The sequence below is a fragment of the Acinonyx jubatus genome, chromosome B4 (genome assembly GCF_027475565.1).
Source record: "Acinonyx jubatus isolate Ajub_Pintada_27869175 chromosome B4, VMU_Ajub_asm_v1.0, whole genome shotgun sequence".
NCBI classification, from domain to species: Eukaryota; Metazoa; Chordata; class Mammalia; order Carnivora; family Felidae; genus Acinonyx; species Acinonyx jubatus.
Genome location: NC_069387.1, coordinates 65,626,403 through 65,642,373, shown reverse-complemented (window position 1 = coordinate 65,642,373; position 15,971 = coordinate 65,626,403). Strand labels below are relative to the sequence as shown.

Genomic DNA, 15,971 nt, shown 5'->3' with positions numbered 1-15,971 from the left:
ACTATTTCTTAGTGTTAATGTTAACCAAAATGTTAACACTGATTATGTCTTAGTGTTGGGATTAGATGAATGTGTTTAATGTTCTTATTTTTATATAAAAATACTAAGAAAGGAGGCATTTCAAAATATTTAATAAATGTCAGATTCTGTTTTTAGTCTGTTATTTCCCAGAAGGGTTGATATATTTTGTTTATATATAATTTCAAATTATAGTTTTGAGATTGAAGTTTGTAGCTGGGTAAATTTCAAACTCTTCACATTATTAAAGTAGGTGAATTGGCATGGGTTAGAACTTCATGGGAGAATTCTTGACTTGAGTATAAATTTAGGGAGTTGTAGAGTTTAAAATACTAATATCTGAAGGGGAATTGAAAGGGTGAATATATTTCTAACCTTTGAAGTATAGTCAACCTCCAACTGTCTACATGTGTAGGAGACTATCCCCTTCTAGGTGGGAGTTTCTCAGACTTGCCAGGAAACTGCCATTTGCCTGGATCCAGCTGAAAAGAATTCCACGCAACTTGGTGGTTTTTAAAACCACTCTCCCCTCCCATGCAAATGGGTGGAACTGCACATCATTCATGCTTCAAACACAATCCTCCTTGCCATTAGCAAGGATAAGAATCAGATGAATAGAGTTTAGGAGATTAAGTTCTGAATGGTATTGACATTCTAAAATTGGCTGTCATATCTGCAATTCAAATAGCATTACATTCCTTTGTTATGTTAAAATGAAATTAAAAGTATCTTAATAGCCAAATAAGTTAGCCTATGGTTATAATAATTTACTTAAAATTAATGAGGCACTGATTTCAGATAGTAGCCCAGTGCTCATTTTGATTTAGACAGTTTGTGTTTATTTTTATCTGTTTTATTACATGGGATTTGTTAAGCTTCACAGAACTGCTATAAAGAAGGGAGAGAGCAGAGTCCTGGGGGCATGAGGTCTAGAGAGAAAGCCTGTGTTCACGTATGACTTTATGTTGGAATGCAAGGAGCAAGAGCTTTCCAAAGATGTGAAATTTAAATAGAGACTGAAAACGTGTGATGTTCAGGCTGGAAAAGGAGTTAGGAATTGAGAGGCTGGGGAAGTGTCCAGGAGAAGAGAGCAGTATATTTGAAGGTAGAGAGAGCATAGCTTGTTAGTAAAACTGGTTAAAAATAAGCCATCACTGCCACCACTATCGACAACCAAATCCTTTATTTCAGAGATGAAGCATGGCAAGAGGAGAGACCGCAGAGGGATTTAGGGATGTACTGAATGATTTTAAGCAAGGTAGTGACCTGATCAACTTCATATTTTACAAATATCACTGATACTGCAACATGTAGAACAGATTGGTGGGGGAAAGAATTGACATAGGCAGGCTAGTGAGGAGACTTGCAATAATCCAAGTAAGAGATAATGGTGGTGTTGATGGGGAAGGAAAGAAATTGGTGGGCTCTTGACTATTTCAGAGATAATTAATAGTTCTTGGAGATCAATTAAGTAGATGGAATAGGAAAGGGAGAGTAATTGAGGTTGACTCTCCTGTTTTTAGCTTGGCAGCAGTCAGGATGGTGATTCTCCCAAGGAGGTTGGGGATTTTGTTACAGTTTTCATACCATGATTGGATGAAGTAAGATAGGAAAAAAAGAGTTTGGAAAGAAGAGACCACTCATCAAGAAAACATGGAACCAGGAAGCCAAAGCTACTACTACATTAGCTGTTTTTGGTTGTAGCTTCATGTAAGAAACCCCTTTTTAATTTGTTATATCATTTTATTTTTATAGCAGTACATAAATATTATTTTCCTTTCCCCCTTTTTAATAATACAGTATCCTGCAGACAAATAGTGTTAGATCTAAAAGAAACCTTGGAAATTATAGTTTCTATCCCAGGTGAGGAAATTGAAGCTCTGAGAGAAAGACTGCATGATAGCTGTGGAGTGACAGAAGTAGTTAAATCCAGATCTTCTAATGGCTACTCTCTTGTTCTTTCTACAGTATGTAGCCAGCTCCATGTTGATTATTGTGTTCCATTAAAACAAATAAGTGAAATTGAAGACTTGATGAAAGAAGAATAGCATTATCACAGAGGAGAGAAAAAAAATACATAAATATATTGTTAGCACATTTTTTTTTGTAGTGTGGAATTCTATTTTAGATAACCAAGGTTGCAGAAATTCAGTCCCTTCTCATTATTATCTTCCCTATCATTCCATTGACCTTCTATCCTGATGAACCTGAAAGGGTTAAAATTTAGGCAATCTGGACTTATGTTTTGTTTTATTTCTATCTAATAAATTGATGAACCCATTTCACTTCTATTGACCCCATTTAAAAAAAAACAAAAACAAACTCAGATCTCAAAAAATAAGAATGTGGAACCAGATTCCTTTAAAATCCTTTCTTTGGTCTGTCTTTATCATTTTATGTTTTCCATTGCTGGTTGTCTTTACTTTCTCCTTAAACTGCTTCTCTTTCATCATGGCAAATAGGAACCTTTTAAAAAACCTAGGTACAGTGAGTGATGTATATGTCCAAGATAGTCCCTTTTATTGATTAAATATAATAGGGCCATATTTTGGTTTGTTCTGTTAGCAACATATCAACATCTTTACTTTTCTTCTTTGAAAATAGGCCTTGAAATCAGAAAGAGAAGCAGAAGAGGAGGGTCCTAGAATCTGGAGCAGATGGGGGTGGGTGTAGGGTGGGTATAATGCTGTGGTTTTCCCAATAGTGGGAGGATACCCTAGGAGATGTGCTTGATGATTCACTGGGTTTTGGAAAGAAGAAAGTGGAACTTCTCTTTATATTCCTTTTTAATTTCTGTCTTTACAAAATTCTGCTTTTGTGTATATCATAATACATGATATATCAATACAGTACATACATATCATTTATTATGAATATATATACATATATGTTGTGGGAGTGTGCTTCAGGATGTTAAGCTGACAGAAGGAAGTGGTTAAATAAGTTTGGAAACCATTGGTGAGGAATTTGCAAAAAAGACAAGTCAAGGGCATCAAGATAAAGATTATATTTTTAATTTTTCAATTTTGGGTATTGTCTTCCCTGGAAATAAAGAGAAGAAATTTAAAACAAAAACAACAAGACACAGCATTTTGGAGGCAGAATTTATTTAACTGATTCTTTACCTATTACAGAGTTATGGAAAAGTGTTCACCCACAAAAGTATTGAATTTTAAGATTAATTTTATTCTTGTTCATGATTTTTGGGGATTGTCAAGTAACTCATTCTGAAATAGACTCAGTATAATTTAATTTATTTAAACTTTCAACTGAAGGAACAGTAGTAGATTACATTAGTGTTTTAAAAATATTTGGCTAGGGGCGCCTGGGTGGCTCAGCGGGTTAAGCGTCCAATTTTCGCTCAGGTCATTATCTCCCAGTTCGAGAGTTTGAACTCTGTGTCAGTCTCTGAGCTGTTAGCACAGACAGATCATGTCCCGCTTCAGATCCTGTGTCTCCTTGTCTGCACTCCCTCACTTGTGCTCTGTCTCTCTCTCTTTCTCAAAAATAAATAAATAAAATAAAATAAATAAAATAAAATAAAATAAAATAAAATAAATAAAATAAATAAAATAAAATAAAATAAAATAAAATAAAATAAAATAAAATAAAATAAAATAAAATAAAATAAATAAAATAAAATAAAATATTTGGCTAAGAATTTTTAAGTCCTTTTTTTTCCAGTTTTTTTTCCAATTCATTTTAATTAATTTTTTTTTTCTGATTATTTCTCACAGAATAAGACCACAACTTGCCAAAGAGAAGATTGAAGGATGCCATATTTGTACATCTGTCACACCAGGAGAACCTCAGGTCTTCCTAGGGAAAGATAAAGCTTTTACTTTTGATTATGTGTTTGACATTGACTCTCAGCAAGAGCAGATCTATACTCAGTGTATAGAAAAACTAATTGAAGGTTGTTTTGAAGGATACAATGCTACAGTTTTTGCCTATGGACAGGTAAGTACCAAATTATTTTCATAGAAGCTATAACTTCGCAGAAGTGTCAGTTCAGTTGCGTTTTTAGTTTTGTTTCTTTAAGTTATATTATTACACTAAGTATGCATTTTTCTTCTGTTCTTTTATTCAGACTGGAGCTGGAAAAACATACACAATGGGAACAGGATTTGATGTTAACATCATCGAGGAAGAACAGGGTATTATTTCTCGTGCTGTTAAACACCTTTTCAAGAGTATTGAAGAAAAAAAACACACTGCAATTAAAAACGGGCTTCCTCCTCCAGATTTTAAAGTGAATTCCCAATTCTTAGAGGTAATAATCTAAGTGTGTCATTAGTTTCCTTTTACATCTTATCCTTAAGACCATAGCCCTTATGATTTTATACTCCCAGTTTGTAGTATAGTATTTGACACTTAGTGCTTGATAAATGACATCTGAGTAAACTAATAGGTAGTAGTAATAGGTAGTAGTAACAATAGATAATAAGTAATAAGTATTCATGTTAGTATTAAAAATTATAAACACTTGACCAGTGTTCATACAATAAAACAATTAATATTGTTTATTTCAGACTCTATCTTATAATTACTGTTATACTGTAGGTAGGCTCACAAAGCTCTGGGAACTCAGTGACTAAAAAGGAGGGAAGGTGTGTGGAATAGTGAATTCAGGCTATAGCACTAGCTGGGCTGCAAAAGCTGATATTCCTGCTAGGATGTCCACAGATTGGGGCAGGTTTTGATTAATTTAAGGCAGTCTAGTGTGGTGGGAGGGACATGACAGTAAGAGGACATCTAGGATTTGAGCACTATTGCAGTTAGGTGGATGGCAACATTATAATTCTAGGTGCTCGGCCCAAAGAGGGTTCTAGTCTAGTTCTAGTCTAGATTACCTGAGCTAATCATTTTGATCATTAATTAAATTGTTCAGCATTATATAGCACAAAATAGAAAATGTAATTCAAATTTAACATCAGTTATCTTACTGCTGGTTTTAATGGACATCCCAATTTAGTAAAAACTAAGAATAATGTAATTATTTACATTATGTATTTCTGCGAAAAGAAAGGTAATAAATAGTGGAAAACAAAAAGACATAGCGTTCTTGTGTCTTCCCTTTCACCCTCCAAAATGTTGTTAGGCATTGTGACTTTAAGCATATCATTAGAAAAGTAGGTGTATGAATCCTCTTCTAAGGTTGTGGTTCAATCTTCTTAGCCACTATTAATACAGAAACACTAATATTGCTGACCTTGGAAAAATACTAAGTGTTAATTTTTAGATACAGTAAGAAATGTGGTAGGCCAACAGGAAATATTTTTAACCGAAGTAGTAAAAATTCTTAAAAATTTCCCTAAGCTTAGGATTTTTCTGCATTTGGTATTTCTAAGTTTACTTGTATTTATAAATATTTGTTTATCTCTTCAAATGATTAATAGATCATTTTAGCTAGTCTTCAACTCATTAGTCATGATTAAGTCATTTACTTTTCTTACTCTTATAAGGAAATCTGGCACTTATTTGTATTTGTAATAATAACACAAATTTTTGTTTGTATTATATTTATTTTATTTATTTATTTGTATTATTTTTATGTGTTATTTTGGAGAGATGTTATTATGAAGACATTCTAAGATATGTTTGAAAGATATGCACTGTATGTTAATAACCATGAGGCAATTTCTGCTGAAATCAAGCTTATAATATTTTTTGTAGCTATATAATGAAGAGGTTCTTGACTTATTTGATACCACTCGTGATATTGATGCAAAAAATAAAAAATCAAATATAAGAATTCATGAAGATTCAACTGGAGGAATTTATACTGTGGGAGTCACAACACGTACTGTGAATACAGAATCAGAGGTGACATTTATGTTAAAGTTAAAATAGAGCATATTTAATTTTATTTGATATCAACTTTATTGCTAGTTTGCTTAAGATCAGGATATGAAATTTGTATCCTTATATGTAATATGGAGTTAAAGTCTTGTCTTCTTTTCCAATATTTATATCCAATTTATATCAGGATTTTATTATATAAAATGTCACGGTTATGGTAAAGTCAGTACATTTATCATAGCATCAAAAGAATCTAAGACAGAGAAAGTTTTCTTTCACAGACAGAGAAAGAGAGTTAGATCACTGAAGGTGGACAATGAGACCCCAATTTTTTTGTACCTTTTGTTGCTACATATGTAGGACTATATCATGGTTCCTAAAGGGAAACTATTAAGAAAAATTACAGAAAAATATTTCAGGAGAGGATATAGAAGGGCCTAAATAATTCAAGTTGTTGCTCAGTTTGTCCCAAAGTGTTCTTCTGTAACAGTTTTGGAATAGAAGCTGCAAATGTCAGCAAATGACAAACAATGGAATCTCAGTGTTTTCTCCTATTAAAAAAATAATACACTATTATACTATAAAGTTCAGCTCAAAAAGTGCCTGTAACTGAAATAATATGAAAATCATATGGTAGGTTTGGGACAGTAGCTCCAATTTCTGATCATATGGTATCATGTTTAAAGATTGTTCAAATAAAATCTGTCTTTCCCTTTTCCAGATGATGCAGTGTTTGAAACTGGGTGCTCTATCCCGGACCACTGCTAGTACCCAGATGAATGTTCAGAGCTCACGTTCACATGCCATATTTACCATTCACTTGTGTCAAACCAGAATGTGTCCCCAGATAGATGCTGTGAGTTTTTAGTTCTAATTTCTTAAGCTTGCAGGCTTCGTTTTCCTAAACATCCACATAAATCCCAGGAGAGTACACTTGAACCAAATTTAGTTTGGCTAATCGTTCCTTTCCTTTTTTTAATGTTTTTAAATTAAAAAAAAATTTTTTTTAATGTTTATTTTTTTCCGAGACAGAGAGACAGAGCATGAGTGGGGGAGGGGCAGAGAGAGAGGGAGACACAGAATCCGAAGCAGTCTCCAGGCTCCGGGTGGTCAGCACAAAGCCCGATGTGGGGCTCGAACTCACAAACCGCGAGATCATGACCTGAGCTGAAGTCGGACACTCAACCGACTGAGCCACCCAGGCGCCCCTAATAGTTCCTTTTCCTAATGAGATGTCTTTGATCCTATTCAAACTGAAGCTGACCAACTGTGTAAGATTTTGAAATAAAAAATTGGTATGTGTCTGCAGCAACCGTAAAGCAAGCTGTGGCTTTATGGTGATGGATGTAGTCATCTGAGACCCTTTCCTTTTGAGGACTGTGTATTACAGGTTTCTCTTCATCAACATAAACAAAGCCTCAGTTCGTATCAGCTGGTTTCTGATTGTCAAGCTCCTTTCTACCTTTGTCTAGGCTTCTAAGTGCCTTTTTGCACTTACATTTATTTGGCTATTTGCTTATTTTTGAATATTATATGTATTAGAGATATATTTATATTTAACTTATTTAATATATAATATGTTTAATGAGGGCAAGGTGGGGTTGGAGGATATTTAGTGTCACATTAATAAAATATTTTTTATTATATTCCTCAATTGCAGGAAAATGTGACTGACAATAAGGTGATTTCTGAATCATCACAGATGAATGAATTTGAAACCTTGACTGCAAAGTTCCATTTTGTTGATCTGGCAGGATCAGAAAGACTGAAGCGTACTGGAGCTACAGGCGAGAGGGCAAAAGAAGGCATTTCCATCAACTGTGGACTTGTAAGACTGAGACTATAGCTTTGTGTTGAGAATATATCAGGGCTTTTCTATTGTCCTTTCCCCTTTTGTAATACATAATACCCAAGTGGAAATCCTTCATGCACTGAGCTGAGAAATGAAAGTGACAGTAAACTTATAAACTTAGGAGTAATGTACTGAATTCTGATCTCCTCACATTATAAGCTTTTTTTCTTCAAAACATTGCTAATTTTCAGGGCGCCTGGGTGGCTCAGTCAGTTAAGTGTCTGACTTCGACTTGGGTCATGATCTCACAGTTTGAGAGTTCAAGCCCCATGTTGGGCTCTGTGCTGACAGCTCAGAGCCTGGAGCCTGCTTCAGATTCTCTCTCTCTCTCTCTCTCTCTCTGCTCCTCCCTGCTGACTCAGGCTCTCTCTCTCAAAAATAAACATTAAAAAAGATTAAAAAAAATTAAAAAAAAAACATTGCTAATTTTCATGTGTGTAAATTTAGTGGGGTTAAGTTTTATGCTATATATGCAGAAAAGAATACATATAGTGAAAATGATTTTTAAAATTCTTCCCACCTTTAGGGGCCCCTGGGTGGCTCAGTCGGTTAAGCGTTAAGCATCCAACTTTGGCTCAGGTCATGGTCTCACAGTTGATGGGTTCTAGCCCCATGTCGGTCTCTGCCGACAGCTCAGAGCCTGGAGCCTGCTTCTGATTCTGTGTCTCCCTGTCTCTCTGCCCCTCCCCCACTTGTGCTCTGTCTCTCTGTCTCTCAAAAATAAATAAATTAAAAAAAAATTTAATTCTTCCCAACTTTAAAAATTTATTGTCAAAATTAATATTTTAATATTCAGTATTAAAGTTTTTGCTAACATTTATGACAGTCACTTTATTTTGGGAATTACAATCAATTTTTTTAAAGTAATGATTGTTTTTAAAATGAGAACTTCCCTAGATTATATAGGAATTAGTTTTAATACCATGCCACCTAGTGGTGTTTTTGGTTGCAAAGCACCTTGTGTGTGCTAGCATAATGCTTTTGTTATATGGAAGAAAAAGTTTTAATGGCAGGTTTTTGTATAATAAATCTTTTCCTGTTGACTTCATTATAAAATGGACATTTGTTCCTGTATAAATGTAATAGCATCCCTAAATTTCTGTGATGTAGACAGCATCGGGTTCTGTGTTTTCTGCATTGTTTCTTTCCCTCCCTTCCTAGAGCTGGGGACTCCAATCAAATGGTCCTATTTTGCTAGTGATTGCAGCCCCTTGGTGTGGAAATTAACAACCAATGCTGAGTAAAGCGAGCCAGACCTCCAAACTCCCAACACCCAGCTTGATGCTTCCATCATATGGTTGAATGTTGTGTGAAAGGGAGTCACCTGGATCCTGGACTTTGCGTATTGATCTGAATTTCTTAGGAAATAAATACATAGTGGAATTGCCATTTGTGGTGTCAGGAAAAAACAAAAGTCGTTGATTTCTTTTCCTGTTTAGGCCACTGAAGCATGTTCAGATATATCTGGTAGAGTTCCAGTGTGGCCAGTGGTTAAAACTGAAGCTTCTCTGGAAAAGGGCCTCTAAGACTATGTAATGCTGATGTTGGTCTCTGCAGGATCCACTGGCCCTGACAAAGACATGGTTATGGCTCTTTGCCTTACTGAAGGCGGGTGTGACCAAAGTGGAGGATAGTGCTTATGCTGTAGGTGCTAGTTTAGTTTTAGTGCAGTAAGAAAAACAGTAGGAGCAGCAGGAGGTGTGACTAGACAGTTCAATAATTTGACCTACTTTTAAAATATTGGGTGCTTAGCACATAGATTCATTGTATTTCTTAAGACAGCTATACTTGTGTTAGGAACACCTTGTTCAGAGAAATCATACTGATATTTTTGTTATGGTTAAGGAAGATTTTGTTTTACCATAAGGAAGCTATATTACAATAAGAACATTTCATGAATCTGTTGAACTAACTAAACACTTCATTTCTTCATTGAGTTGAGAACAACTTGAAACATGAATTGACAATTTTCTGGGGATACAATCTGATGCTCTTATAATTCTAGGGATGGTTATTCATCACCAATTTTATAACATTTCTATTTTTAAAGAAAATCTCTGAGTAGAAGTTTAAGTATTTGTGAGTTATAGGTATATTATAGTCTAAATTTTGAGTGGTGTCAGTTTTTAGTAGTTAATATAGAAAACTTGGAAGTATACTTCATTTTTCAAAATTCAAAATGTGAAACAAAACCAAACATGGATGTTCTCAGTTCTGTCTCTGCATTATTCTCTATAAGCTTTTTTATTTAAAGGTGTTATAATTACTAAAATTTTATCACTTTCTTCTCTCTCTCTGTTTTAGTTGGCACTTGGCAATGTAATAAGTGCACTGGGAGATAAGAGCAAGAGGGCCACCCATGTGCCCTATAGAGATTCTAAACTGACAAGACTGCTGCAGGATTCCCTCGGGGGGAATAGGTATGCAAAAGTGATTATCCTCCATATTCCTGAATTTCAACTACTCATTAATTTTAAAGTAAATTTGTAAGATGATTTGTGACGATCGTTTTTATTATAAAGCAAATTAATAGAATGAGGAACTAATAATTTGTAAGTACCTAAAATGCATGAGTCCTTTTGTATGTGGTTATTTCACAGAATCCTTAATAACATCCCCTGAGGTAGTGTTACTGTTCCTATCTTACAGAAAAGGAAATTGAAATCCAGAGAGGTTGAGTAATTTATTCCAAGTCACTTGGCTTGTAAGCCTAATAAAATTTTGTTGAAAAGTAAATGCTGTCTTTTAAGTAATTACAAAGTAATTAAATATTGATACTTTTTACAAAGTTTTCTAAAATTTGGTATTTCTTTACATGTGGAAAACCTGTTTTAATGTTAATTGAATGAAGTACAGGATGTTTGCTGTTTATTAATTTTGCCAGTATCACTGATATTCCTTTTCCATACTTTGCATCATTCTGATATGTTTCATCAACTAAACTCATTCTTCTGGTAATTCATTCCTTTTCATAAACATTAACATGTTTGCTTTACAAGTGGAAGCATTTTTGGCATTTCTGTTTAATCATAGTGTAAATCACCAAGTTACAGACAACCACAGTGAAGCTTCAATGTTTTCAATGGTCTGACACATTTATTGGAAAGATCATTAGATGCTGTAAAATGACCTGGTAATTAGACTTGCAAACTTCATTTTTGAACAACTGTTATTCAGAGAGTTTTGATAATGTTAAATCTATGTAGATTTAGGAGTAAAGTTTTGTTTTATAGAATTCAACAGTATTATTTTTATATGTCTTCCTTTTATGTAGTGTTTGCATTGTCTTAACCTCATTTGTCTCCATGCATATTCTGTGTATGGGTGCAATATTGCTTCCTTTGTTGTATTTTTCTTTTCCTCTATATTCTTAGGCTGACCTTTAGTATCACTCTGGGTCTTAAGACACCAGTTTTTGTTTTTTCAGCCAAATAGAAGTTTTTCAAGTTTGCTAAATTGTAGCTCTTTCCTATATTTATTTCTTAGCTGTAAAACAAAGCGGAGATGATAAATGTCCTCCCCTTATAATTTTCAGTACTTTCAAGTACTTCAGTACCTCTGAAACTTTGCTTGCCCTGTAAGCAGTCTGAGATATTTGCACTGTGGGCCTTGAATTCCTCTGGAATTTCAGATTGGCTGCAGCCTAATACAGATTGGCTACAGTCTCAGATATCCCCCACCCATTTCCATACTGAGTGCTACTCCAGTAGAAAAGACCCCTTCTAAGTCTATCCTTAGTGAGCCTCAATTCCTGCTTAAATTTTTGAGGTTGAACTTCTAGTAAAAGCATTATATTTTGTATAAGGCTTAGTGAACAGAATAACTTTGTTTTGTAAAGTTTGTACAAATTACTCTTTTAAAAAAATGTTTATTATTTATTTCTTTTGAGAGGGAAATAGGAGCCGGGGGTGGGGGGGGAGTGGAGAGAGAGAATCCCAAGCAGGCTCTGTACTCTCGGCACAGAGCCTGATGTGGGGCCAATCCCATGAACAGTGAGATCATGACCTGAGCTGAAATCAAGAGTCAGAATGTCAATCAACTAAGCCACTCAGGTGTCCCTGTACAAATTACTTTTAAAGAAAAATTAGATCAAAGGTATTTGGGGAATAAGTTGCATCTATTTATGTGTATAATTTAGTGACTTATTTTTTTAACCAAAGCTGGCTTTCATAAATTTATAATGTTTAATATAACATTACCACAAATTTATAGGAAAAATTTTGAAAAATACAGAAAAATATAAAGAGCAAGCGAAAATAAATTATATTTCTATTACCTATAAGTAACTACTGTTAATACTGTGATGTATTTCCTCCCTAATGTATATGATATGACATGATAATATATAAGATATATAACATAATAATCTATTCAAGTGATATGGTTTCCTTTAAAACAGAGTTGTGGTTTTATATAAACTTTAAAAATAAACAAGTTTAATGTTTTCTTTGAATTTTTCATAAATACAACCATTCTTGAAATTTGTATCTTTGGGATTTTATTTAATATGTGATCTTTTCCTTATATAATAGATCTTAGACCCTCTCATTACTGGTTTTCACCGTTCTTCTTGAGCACTTGATCCCAGTGCTTCTTAAAATATTTGTGAAGGGGACATTCTTCTATCCCACTCCTCAATTTGTGGTGGGTTAGTACTGTTCATGATTGTACTCAGCTTGCCCATTTATGACTTACCATGTATGTTCAAACACACTTGAACTCCATTCAATATACCATCATTGATTACAGCAAGTTCAAATGTTGTAAAAGTCTAAAATGTTTACTCTCAATTTCTTTATGTATTGTGAACATGTAACAAATAATTTTCATACTGGCACCGAACTGGGACTGCACTTCGAGTAGTCATGCTCTCTAATCAGTGTCTGTAACCATCACTCTTGCTTGATTACCTTATTTTCTTCACCAAAAGAAAGAGCTAGAGATGCACAAATTGTTTTAACTTTCTGACCTCCAATAAGTAAACATTATGTATATGTGACACACATCACAATTACTAATGACTTACTAGGTTCCAGTGTTACACAATGTATACTGAGCAACAAACCTTGACCCTTATCCTTTAGCAGTTTAGGGTCTAAGGATTGGGGTCTATCAAATTTAAGTAAAATAATAATAAAATCAACAAAAAAGAGATACACAAAGGATATGAAGAAAAGAAAGAGAGTAGGCTGAGGATTGAATTCTTGGACTAGATGATACCCGAGTTGAATCTTGAATAATAGTAAGAGTAAATAAGGATGAACAAGCATTGACAAAGGGAAAGAGATAGGTGGAAGGGAGCCCGTTATAAAAGGCTTACTATGAGTGCTATGTTGAGATTTATAGGGGAAGGTGGGAGTGGAAGCAGACCAAGAGGCTACAGGTTAGAATTGATAGGCATGCATTTCCTACCCAGGTGGGTGAAGTAATTCCTTAACTGCAGTTCCTATACATTTTCCAGTGAAGTGTTTATTATAATCACCATGTCTGTTTCATTGACAGACATAATAGCTGGGCATACCAAGCATTTCACTATAGTATTATTTGGTTGGCAAAGTAATTCATCATGACCATAAAGTACACTTTTCCATTTTTTTTTCTGTGTAATCTAGCTGAAAACTCAAGGAACTTTGACCACTCAGTTACAAATGAGGTTTTATATTAAAACATGTGGATATACTAAATACTCTTCTTGTTCAGATGATAGTAGTTTATGTAAATTTCTTTACTAATATAAAAATCAGTATACCAGTGATTAAATAAAAAGAATAAAAATGGGGGCACCTGGGTGGCTCAGTTGGTTAAGCATCTGAGTCTTGATTTTGGCTCAGCTCTTGATCTCATGGTTTGTGAGATTGAGCCCCACATAGGGCACTGTGCTGACAGTGCAGAGTCTGCTTGGGCTTCTCTCTCTCTCCCTCTCTCTCTCTCTGCTGCTTCTCCAATTGTGCTCTCTCTCCTTCTCTTTCTCAAAATAAATAAATAAACATTGAAAAAACCACTGCAAGTAAAAAAAAAGAATAAAAATATAAAATCCTGAAATATGAAGTAAGTAATGAAATAAATGATTTTTGAATGTTACTTGTCATATTATGGGTAGGTTGACTTTTAGAACGATTTGTTTGCATTGCTTCAGAAATATTTTGTAAAGAGGTGTGAAATATATGCATTTATACTTTCTCAAAGTATTTTGGGTAAAAGAATGATAATAAAACCTCATTTCCCCCAATTTTACCTAAGTAAAAAATCTTTTTCCTTAAGATAGTCTTAAGGCATGAGGGCTTTTAAATTTGTTTTTATTTTTAAGGTAGTAGTATCAATCTTTTGGTATCCTAAAGAGAAAATACTATTCAAATGGCAGGATATTAAAAAAATGCTTATTTCAGCATTTTACTTTTATCTGTAAACCGAATTATTCTTTTTAACTTCCAGCCAAACAATCATGATAGCATGTGTTAGCCCTTCAGACAGAGATTTTATGGAAACCTTAAATACCCTGAAATATGCCAATCGGGCTAGAAATATCAAGAACAAGGTGATGGTCAATCAGGACAGAGCTAGTCAGCAAATCAATGCACTTCGTAGTGAGATCACACGCCTTCAGATGGAACTCATGGAGTACAAAACAGTGAGTGAATGGGTTTGACTTTGCATTTTGTGGTAGATTTTGCAAATGCAGTGGTGTCTTTTTGTGATGGCTTGTACATATATGTCTCTGGAGTCTCTTGTCTATCAAAATAGTGACTTCCTTCCTTTTGGAGATCAAATTCTTTAGTTTTCCTTGTGGGTGACCTTTATTATTGTTCAGTGTATCAACCTGACCAACCTCTTGTTTCAAAAGCCTTCTTATTTCATCACTCTTAGTGACAAATGTACCACAGAGGGATGTAATAGAGGGAAAAAGGTCTCTTTTGCCTTGAGGCTGCTAAAACAAAAGGGCTCTTTGTTGTAAAAGTGCTTAAACAAAACTCTTGTATGTTTAAGACCCCTCAACAAACCAGGAAGTGTTTTCCTTTTCTAGGGTAAAAGAATAATTGACGAGGAAGGTGTGGAAAGCATCAATGACATGTTTCATGAGAATGCTATGCTACAGACTGAAAATAATAACCTGCGTGTAAGAATTAAAGCCATGCAAGAGACAGTTGATGCATTGAGGACCAGAATCACACAGCTTGTTAGTGATCAGGCCAACCAGGTTCTTGCCAGAGCAGGTATGTGTGGAAAATGGGATGAATGAGGAATTAACTCTTGGAGAGCAGGGAATATTCTTTGTGGTCATTAATTACTTGGAATATTTAAAGTAGAAATATCAAACTGTGTATAAACAGTCTGAGATTTTAAGTTAAATACTTAATTTGTAAATAATACAAATACAAATTGTTTCTTGAAGAAACAAAATGTACCCTTTGCTTTAATAATATTATTTTATTGTCTGCTTATGTCATTAAGAGTAGGAAATCTGCTGTATGAATTGTATATTAAAGCATTATTGTTTTGTTTCCATAACTTTTCTTTTCTCCTATTCTGTTTTGTTGAAGTTTTTAATTTAAAGGAAATTCTAAAGTTCATATTTTATCTTGCAGGTGAAGGGAATGAGGAGATTAGTAATATGATTCACAGTTACATCAAAGAAATTGAAGATCTCAGGTGCAGTTCTTGTTCTTAATATGTAATGCACATGTTTTGGGCTTTGCAGTATAGCAGTATTGCTGTGTGTTAAGCATATTGTTTAGTAACTGTTCACAGTGATATCACAGCCCTTTTGATGAGGTTAACTTTAGGAGAATAGGTACTTATCCTTTCCCATAATGTTATATTCCAAACTGCTTTTCTCCTTCCTCTTCCCATATTCTCTTTCTATATTATCCTCTTCTCGTTGAGAGCTTACCCAACCTGACACACAGGATGGGCATAACTCATATCTGTGAGGTTACCTTTGGTGCTTTCACTCCCTGTGCCTCTTTCCCTGCCATTTGGGAATGGTCAGCATAAATAAGTCATTTCTAATTTTTTAAATCTGTTATTATTCTTGTTCTTTTCTACTTCTCCAGCTGTTCTTTGTGTGTGACTTATTGAATCCTGACCAATTTTCCTGCCTCTCTGGTACACACAGAGGCTCCTCCAACACTCAGTTTATACAACATAGTACAAATGCTCACTGTATGTGAGGCACCATGCCATGGACTGAGCAACTATGACATTAACAAGGAGTTTACAGTCTAGGTGGGGCGACTTACATAAATAGTAAATGGAATGACAGAAATTAGTGAAAAGAACACCCATGCCTGGTATGGGAATG

The 15,971-nt window shown here is 34.4% G+C and overlaps 1 protein-coding gene across 13 annotated transcripts in view; it reads left to right on the top strand.

Moving 5' to 3' along the window:
* The window catches only part of KIF21A (kinesin family member 21A), a 148,760-nt gene that overhangs the window by 73,567 nt on the left and 59,222 nt on the right, over positions 1 to 15,971 (top strand). For all 13 annotated transcript variants that reach the window (XM_027035894.2, XM_053226121.1, XM_027035892.2 and 10 more), the window contains exons 2-10: positions 3,756 to 3,978; positions 4,109 to 4,291; positions 5,695 to 5,844; positions 6,542 to 6,676; positions 7,481 to 7,648; positions 9,977 to 10,092; positions 14,105 to 14,300; positions 14,694 to 14,883; positions 15,256 to 15,319. In XM_027035894.2, the coding sequence (XP_026891695.1) occupies positions 3,756 to 3,978; positions 4,109 to 4,291; positions 5,695 to 5,844; positions 6,542 to 6,676; positions 7,481 to 7,648; positions 9,977 to 10,092; positions 14,105 to 14,300; positions 14,694 to 14,883; positions 15,256 to 15,319 (1,425 nt within the window). The remainder of the gene's footprint in view (positions 1 to 3,755; positions 3,979 to 4,108; positions 4,292 to 5,694; positions 5,845 to 6,541; positions 6,677 to 7,480; positions 7,649 to 9,976; positions 10,093 to 14,104; positions 14,301 to 14,693; positions 14,884 to 15,255; positions 15,320 to 15,971) is intronic.